Consider the following 8,659-nt stretch of genomic DNA (forward strand, 5'->3'; position numbering starts at 1 on the left):
ATACATTTACTCAATAAACACATTTTGAAAGATTATATAATCCTGAGCTTTTCATGAAAGCAACTGATAGTAATGAATAATTGTGAAAATGTTTTGCATTATAGGCATGTGTAAGTGGGTCATTGCCATGACGAAGTACGACAAAGTAGCAAAGGTGGTCGCGCCAAAAAAGCAGAGGCTCGCCGCCGCACAGGCCGTCTACGATAAGGCCATGGCTGCGCTCGCTGTCAAACAGGCCCAGCTCAGAGAGGTATATCAAGGAAAACTCATTTGGATCTTCTTTGAAAACGACACTACCTCATGACATATTTTGATTCCCAGGTCCAACTCAAATTAGGAAAATTAGAGGATGCCTTAGCCGAACAAAATCGCCAGCAAAAGTTTCTCGATGACGAGGTGATGGACTGTAGTAACAAGTTGAAGCGAGCCGAAATGCTCATCTCAGGATTAGGAGGAGAGAAGACTAGGTGGACGCAGATAGCTAAAACTTTGCGGGAAACGTACAATTCTTTGACTGGTATATAAAAAAATGATACATATATAATATAGTTTTATTCATAGTTTGATGAACCTTATGTCATAATAATACTCACAATCATAAATTGGTTTTTAGGTGACATTTTAATTGCTGCTGGTATTATCGCCTATCTTGGACCATTTACTGCTGCTTTTCGAATTGATCAAGTATGTGATTTAATTAAATTTAAGAAATTTTATTAGTTACTAGGACAACTTTTAAGAACAACATATTTTGTATTATACATGTATTTCACAGATAAAGAAATGGGCCCAGGCATGTCACGATTGCGGCATGGTGTGCACCCTAAACTACAGCCTGACTAAAACTCTGGGTGAACCAGTCACAATACAACAGTGGAATATAGACGGACTACCAGCCGACGACTTCAGTGTTGAAAGTGCTATCATTTTAATGTTAGTTTGGTGACATGATTCATTATAAAAAAAATATTTTAGCAGATGTCTTTCTCTAACTTTGAATTCGTATTTTCAGGACAGCTCGTCGCTGGCCTCTCATGATTGACCCACAAGGTCAAGCAAATCGCTGGATCAAAAACATGGAAAAGCCTAACAACTTAAATATAGTGAGAATGACGCAGGCGGATCTTGGTAGAGTTTTAGAAAATGCTGTGCAATTCGGACAACCGGTATCATGTCAACCTTTTTTGTTTTTATGAAATGCATAGAATTATAGATCATTATATTTTATATTATATCACAGGTGCTATTAGAAAATGTACTAGAAGAACTAGACCCAATGTTGGAGCCTTTACTCCAGCAGCAAACATTTCGTCAGGGTGGAGCACTCTGCATAAAAATAGGTGATACTATTGTGGAATACAGCAAGGACTTCAAGTAAGGCCGTTATAACTTTAATAATAAGTTATAAATTTAGAGCAGTGTATTTTATAATTGTTTCTTTTTATAGACTCTATATAAGCACAAAGTTAGCAAACCCTCACTATTTACCCGAAGTGGGCGTACGTGTGACCTTAGTCAATTTTATGTTGGCTAAAGATGGTCTTGAAGCCCAACTGTTAGCTCGCGTAGTGGCGAAAGAAAGGCCAGATTTACAACAGGCCAAGTCAGATTTGACAACACAAGGTGCCGAACACAGGAGGCTTTTGCAAGAGATTGAAAGGAAAATCCTTAATGTATTGTCCACGTCAGAGCATCTCTTAGAAGACGAGGAAGCAGTACAGGTAGTCATAAATCCTCTTAATATGTTTTATCAGTGCAGTTCTCGTCAGGATTTCTTTTTAATTCATCCGAATCTCTTCATGCATTGCGAAGTCAATGATCAATGGCAGTGCACGCATGAATAAAAACACAATCATTTTTATATGTACCTAGTGAATATTACACTGTTTTGACTTACAGATATTAAACTCTGCTAAAGATACATCAAATGAAATCAAAGAAAAACAAGAGGTAGCCATGGTCACCGAGAAAGCAATTGATACCGCTCGAGATGATTACGTACCCATCGCTGTCCACTCTACTAATTTGTTTTTCCTTATTGGTAAGTAATTGATTTGTATTATATGATGTTGATGTAATACATATCTATATAACGAAAATATATTTTATTTTGCAGCATCCTTAGCAAATATCGATCCGATGTACCAGTATTCTTTGGGGTGGTTTGAAGCTCTCTTCACCGCTGCCATAAATAATACAGAAAAGGTTGATGATATCCCACAGCGACTGGAAATATTGCGCGCTTACTTTACATACTCGCTGTACGCTAACATCTGCAGAAGTTTGTTTGAAAAGGTTTATTCAGAAATATACTAAAAATAATAACACGATTAGCTAGGTATGAAATAGTAGTACAGGTGGTGCTCACGTCCGTAGTTGGATGAATGGAAATCAAATGAATCTGTATCATATTCCATAAACCTGAATTATCTGAATAGGTCTTTACCTTTACGTTAAATATAAAAAAAAAACAATAGAAACAATGGTTAAGTTCATTATTTTCCTCTCGTAGGATAAACTAGTGTTCTCCTTATTGCTGACGATCACAATAATGGTGGCCGAGGGCGAGCTAGAGCAGAGCCACGTGTTGTTCCTGCTAGCCGGCGCCCAGCCGAGGAACGTGCCGCCCAACCCTGTCCAGTTCCTTGGTCCTCAGGCCTGGGCTGAATTTATCGGGTAATAATTACAAAAGGATTAATCGAGAATGATTTACGCTCAGCGGTTACATTCATGAATAACATGAGCTGCAGCTCAACTAACCTCTAGAACTAAACTACAATATGAATTACAGATTGAATGAATTCGACCGATTTCATGGCTTATTGAACCATTTCATGGCTAATATAGATGTATGGAAAGCCTATTGCGACCTAGAGGACCCGCAAGATCAGCCTCTGCCCTCGCCGTGGGATAAGAAATGTACTCCCTTTGAGGTTGTTTTTTATTTATTAAAATAAAATAAAATAATAATAATTCAGCCTATATACGTCCCACAGGCCTCCTTTCACTCGCGAGAGGGTTTGGGCTATAGTCCCCACGCTGGCCCAATGCGGATTGGGGACTCCACCTACGCCTTTGAATTTCTTCGCAGATTTTCTCACAATGTTTTCCTTCACCGAAAAGCAAGTGGTAAATATCAAGTGATATTCCGTACATAAGTTCCGAATAACTCATTTGTACGAGCCAGGATTTGAACCCGCGTCCTCCGGATTAAAATAAAATCATCATCATCTTCCTCGCGTTGTCCCGGCATTTTGCCACGGCTCCATGGGAGCCTGGGGTCCGCTTGGCAACTAATCCCAAGAATTGGCGTAGGCACTAGTTTTTACGAAAGCGACTGCCCTCTGACCGTCCAACCCAGGGGGGAAACTAGGCCTTGTCGGGATTAGTCCGGTTTACTCACGATGTTTTCCTTCAGCGAAAAGCGACTGGTAAATATCAAATGATATTTCGTACATAAGTTCCGAAAAACTCATTGGTACGAGCCGGGGTTTGAACCCGCGACCTCCGGATTGCAAGTCGCACGCTCTTACCGCTAGGCCACCAGCGCTCTCCGGATTAAAATAAAATATTATTCTAAAAATATCGCTGCATGTTGGATCTAAGTGATGGTTTCTTCTTTCAGAAAATGATGATCCTGCGTTGCCTTCGTTTAGACATGATGGTACCAGCCGTTCAAGACTTCGTGCAAAGTATAAAATAACACATTTGTCTTTATTAAATTTACGTTACTCTTTATCTGTTATATCATAATTTCTTCTCCTTTCATTTCCAGATAAAATGGGTCGCAAATTTGTTGAGCCTCCACTTTTCGATTTACAATCTTCGTATTCAGATTCACATTGTTGCATACCTCTTCTATTTGTGTTAACTCCTGGATCAGATCCCATGGGTACCCTGCTTAAATTTGCCGATGATCAGGTAATTTCAGGTACAATGCAAGTACAGTCTGCATAACTATTAGCTTAGCACCCCTGCATACATTTTTATATGCAGGGATGCTAAGCTAATAGTTTTGCTGACTGATAAATGTTATTTGTAAACGACTTAATGGATGTAGTGAATTCATGATTAATTTATTTTGTAAGGGATTTGGAGCCTCCCGTCTTTTCTCTCTATCACTGGGCCAAGGCCAAGGTCCTATAGCTGTCAAGCTTATAGAAGAAGGCGTCCGAAGTGGTACTTGGGTGGTGTTGCAGAATTGCCATCTAGCCAAAAGTTGGATGCCAATGCTTGAAAAGGTATTTGTATAAAGATAGTGAACGCAACGCTCCTATGCGAATTTGTCTGGACATAAGTTTTTTTTACAGATTTGTGAAGGTCTAAAGCCAGACACTACCCACCCGGATTTTAGGCTTTGGCTGACTTCGTACCCCGCTGACCACTTCCCTGTCTATGTGCTACAAAATGGAGTAAAAATGACTAATGAACCACCACAAGGTTAGAAAATAATAACGAACACCTATTCTCGCCCAAAACATAGCAAATGATTTGAAAAAATGCATATTACTTTGTCTAGGATGTTTAGTTGTAATCTTATGTTTCTATGTTTACTCGTAGTACACGTGAACTTTGATGCTTAGAACATATTTGCATAATTTCTATTTCATCGCTGTTTTAATTTAGCCTCTATTATTTGAATGTGCTTACAGGATTAAGAGCAAATATTGCTCGGTCGTACCAGAGCGATCCGATTAATAATCCAGAGTGGTTCGAAGGCAACAAGCAGCCGGTGTATTTCAAGAAGCTGCTATTTGCGTTGTGCTTCTTCCACGCGGTGGTGCAGGAGCGGCGGCAGTTCGGCCCGCTGGGCTGGAACATCCGCTACGAGTTCAACGAAACCGATCTTAGCATCAGCATCACACAGCTTAACATGTTTCTCAATGAATATAAAGTGAGAATGTAAACTTCTTCCTCTTTTTAGCTTTCCTTAATCTTGTGGACTAAGGCATCTTTTAGTGATCCATATAAGTGTAAACAACATATAACTACTGAGCTAATTTATTATTAATCAGGTAGATATAAAGTATTTTAGAAAATTATAAAAAGGACTTTATAGAACCCTTGCTTATAATGCTAGGACGTACAATTCGTGGCTCTGCGCTACCTGACGGGCGAGTGCAACTATGGCGGCCGTGTCACGGACGACTGGGATCGCCGCTGTCTCAACACCATCCTCTTTAAGTTTTACAACCCCAAAGCTATCTACGATAAGAAGTACAACATTGACTCAACTGGTGAGAAAAAATACACTAGGTATCACATCCCTTTTCTGCCACATTAAGAGTTCTTTCAAAGCCGTTAATTCGATCCGTCGAAATTTAATTACTGTTGATGTACCTACTGCCATAAAATCATTACTGTTTAGTTCCTTGAATACAGGCACCTACTATATCCCGGAACTGAAGGAGCATAGCGAGTTTATCGCGTACGCGCGATCGCTGCCCGTGGCTACGCCGCCCGGAGTCTTCGGCTTCCATTCCAACGCGGACATCACCAAACACTTCCAGGAGGCCAACGAACTGCTTGGCACGGCCATTAAGACACAGGTACAGGATTGAACTCGTGCGCTGTAGTAGCGTGCGCTTTATTATTATTATTATACTGTGGTCAATGTGTAATGAATTAGTCTGATTGTTTTTCATATGATTTACATGAAATCATATGGCACTGTCTAAGGTATGTTCCCGTTATTGATTTGCTATACAAAATTCTCTAGCACTGTCGATATTATTGAGATTAAGTACAGGGCGCGTAGCCAACGAGCAATCGTTAACGCTCCCTAGCGAACGAAACGCAACTGCCACTGTCGCACTAGTGGGGAAGAGTGATAAAGAGAGATGACTACGATACGCTACAGAGCGTTAACGATTGGCACGTTGCCTACGTGCCGTCGATTCACGAAAGCTGAATGCAATGAACGAAACTTTTATTGTACCAAAGATAACTCCGTAATAGATGGATACAGTCTTAGGAAAAAACGTGCCTCTAAAATCACGAAAATTTTATTCTTGATCAGATGGCAAAACGACCTTTGGCCTACTCTCGTATAGAGGGCGTTGACGGTTTCGTTTTTTATTTAACAATTTTAACGCATATCAGTGACGCATATAAGTCAAAATCATATAAAAATAATTAATGCAAATAAAAAATCATTTATCCATATTTAAATACATTTTATCGTATTTTTAAAATCTTCATTTTTAGTTTTAAAGTGTGTAGATAGATGGCAGTGAATTTACTGTGGTTACCAAATTTACTATGACAGTACCGCTCTATCCTATTATATCCTCTTTGATTGTACCTATGAGTGACACCTGTGTCGGTATACAGTCAGAGTCACTCAATGTGATACACACATAGATATTTTCATTCACTCATTCATTCCATTCGTGCCAGCTCTTGTGAATCGACTTGTAGTTAGTAAACGATAACATAGTTCATCTATAACATATTTACTTCTTGAATTTACTAGTCCATTACATTAGGTATAGGTATTTTAGTGTTGAATGTAATTTTTTTATGTTTCATTCATTCATTTGTCGGCATGCTCAACATAGGATCGTCTGGTAAGTAACATTTTCAAACTTTGTTCTTTAAGTAGGTACATACCACATTTAATAATTATGATGAATAAATGTTACATTTTACGTTTCCCTTCTTGCGCTCATCTAGGATTTGTTTAGAAAATTTGTGGTAAGTAATAATGATACCAATTTTTTATCAAGCAGATACGTATGCGAGCGATACTACAAATTTTATATTAAAGAAAAAATTATAATATAAAATTTGAAGCAATAATACAAATAAGCAAAATGCTTATTTATTTGCACTACAAATTCTATTTAATAACGTTATACTCGTATCTACACGATATTTTTTTTTTTTTCCGCAAAACTAAATTAGTAATTTGCTTGTAGGACACAATGGCAGGAGGAGGTGGCGGCGCAACACCGGAGGAGCAAGCCATGGCCATCGCAGAAGATGTGCTGGCGCGATTACCTGCTAAGATTCTATCAGGCCCGTCCCATGAAGGCGACCTCAAGCCAGCCGAGATGTCGCCCATGTCAATCGTGGTCATCCAGGAGGCGGCGCGCTTCGAACGCCTCGTCAACATCGTCCGGACTAGCTCACGAGCTGTTATTGGCGCTGTGCAAGGTACTACATCTATAAGCTTATACATCTATCAGTCTGTTTGATGCGACCTATTAATGCAATGCACTATGTAATAGGGGTCAGTGTCTTAACGGACGTAACGGAAGAGGTACTGACGAGCATGGTGCGCGGGCGTATACCTGCATTATGGGCCGGCAAGAGCTACCCGTCGCTTAAGCCGTTTGCAGCTTACGTCGACGATCTTTTGGCCCGGCTTGAATTCTTACAGGTGATGTTTTATTATTACGCTGTAGATAAAAGTAAATTTAATATGATTCTAATTTTTATATTTAGTTACAAGGGAGCGTAAAAGTATATTTATTTCGCTTTGTGCAGCACTGGCACGCGAACGGGCCGCCGGTGGTGTTCTGGCTGTCGGGCTTCTACTTCCCGCAGGCATTCCTTACGGCCGCGCAGCAGAGTTACGCCCGCAAGTACAAGATACCCATCGACCAGCTCGCCTACCACTATGAGGTGCTTGCTCGTTATAATTCTCAACGAAATTTAGATGCAATAAATGTTTTAGATTGCCTCTCTCTGTGTTTTGTTTACAACCTTTATTATGTAATTTTATTGTCCACGTGTAGGTGCAACGTATGACGGAGCTGGAAGAACTACCGGCAGAAGGAGTGTACATCAAAGGGCTCTTTATGGAAGGTGCCCGCTGGAACAGGGAGTCCTTCTACATTGATGAGTCGTACACCAAAGTCCTCTACGACACCTTCCCGCCGGTAATATAACTGTTGGCGTTTACAGTTAGTTTGAAAAAACTGCCAGGAAAAATACATGACAGGCGTATTGTGGTGCTGTATAAGTATATAAATTTATATATTTATGCAGTACGTTACCACACTACGCCTGTGATATTATATTATATGTGTTACGTATAGTTTGTATACCTTTCTTTGGTTTGGTATTAGGTGTGGCTGATCCCAATGAAGACAGTGGATCTCCCCGTAGCGGAGTTCTACAACTGCCCATTGTACAAGACGGGCGACCGACGCGGCGTGCTGTCCACCACGGGCCACTCCACCAACTACATCCTGTTCATGCGGCTGCCCGGCTGCAAGCCGCCCGACCACTGGATTATGCGCGGCGTTGCGCTTCTTACGCAACTGCACTTCTAGGTAAAGTGGTTGGAATTCGAGACTAATGCATGAAATCGGGGCGACCAGTGGAACAAACCGAAATAGGTACTTATTAGAGTTGTACTTATTAGTTTCTTTTGATTTATTTTTTAGTTTTGTGGTCATGAATGTATCCGTTATAAGACATAAGACATCTTCGTGTACACATTAGTAGTCCTTTAGAAACTATATAATGACGTCAGCGTACATCGGATTTTAGTGCTTACTCAATTTAGTGACGATATTTTATGATAATACATTAAATCAAACACAATGTTTTCTTTGTTCTAAAGTTTCAAACTAAATTGGTAGGTAGGTAATATTTTTGTGATCCTCCTATTTATTGCACTCTACTTGATCTTGCATAATTTGATTTC

General features: G+C 39.9%; 1 protein-coding gene across 1 annotated transcript in view; it reads left to right on the forward strand.

Moving 5' to 3' along the window:
- The window catches only part of LOC134740769 (dynein axonemal heavy chain 7-like), a 34,368-nt gene extending 26,022 nt beyond the window's left edge, over nucleotides 1-8,346 (forward strand). The window contains exons 52-74 of the mRNA XM_063673369.1: nucleotides 105-250; nucleotides 322-517; nucleotides 614-684; nucleotides 776-933; nucleotides 1,013-1,166; nucleotides 1,241-1,374; nucleotides 1,448-1,721; nucleotides 1,900-2,041; nucleotides 2,117-2,295; nucleotides 2,513-2,676; nucleotides 2,792-2,933; nucleotides 3,626-3,692; nucleotides 3,776-3,921; nucleotides 4,089-4,241; nucleotides 4,311-4,440; nucleotides 4,653-4,894; nucleotides 5,081-5,237; nucleotides 5,383-5,549; nucleotides 6,921-7,158; nucleotides 7,233-7,384; nucleotides 7,492-7,629; nucleotides 7,743-7,886; nucleotides 8,076-8,346. Of these exons, the coding sequence (XP_063529439.1) occupies nucleotides 105-250; nucleotides 322-517; nucleotides 614-684; nucleotides 776-933; nucleotides 1,013-1,166; nucleotides 1,241-1,374; nucleotides 1,448-1,721; nucleotides 1,900-2,041; nucleotides 2,117-2,295; nucleotides 2,513-2,676; nucleotides 2,792-2,933; nucleotides 3,626-3,692; nucleotides 3,776-3,921; nucleotides 4,089-4,241; nucleotides 4,311-4,440; nucleotides 4,653-4,894; nucleotides 5,081-5,237; nucleotides 5,383-5,549; nucleotides 6,921-7,158; nucleotides 7,233-7,384; nucleotides 7,492-7,629; nucleotides 7,743-7,886; nucleotides 8,076-8,282 (3,701 nt within the window). The 3' untranslated portion in view covers nucleotides 8,283-8,346. The remainder of the gene's footprint in view (nucleotides 1-104; nucleotides 251-321; nucleotides 518-613; nucleotides 685-775; nucleotides 934-1,012; nucleotides 1,167-1,240; nucleotides 1,375-1,447; nucleotides 1,722-1,899; nucleotides 2,042-2,116; nucleotides 2,296-2,512; nucleotides 2,677-2,791; nucleotides 2,934-3,625; nucleotides 3,693-3,775; nucleotides 3,922-4,088; nucleotides 4,242-4,310; nucleotides 4,441-4,652; nucleotides 4,895-5,080; nucleotides 5,238-5,382; nucleotides 5,550-6,920; nucleotides 7,159-7,232; nucleotides 7,385-7,491; nucleotides 7,630-7,742; nucleotides 7,887-8,075) is intronic.
- Nucleotides 8,347-8,659: the final 313 nt, after the last annotated feature.

The sequence above is a fragment of the Cydia strobilella genome, chromosome 4 (assembly GCF_947568885.1).
Source record: "Cydia strobilella chromosome 4, ilCydStro3.1, whole genome shotgun sequence".
Taxonomy (NCBI): domain Eukaryota; kingdom Metazoa; phylum Arthropoda; class Insecta; order Lepidoptera; family Tortricidae; genus Cydia; species Cydia strobilella.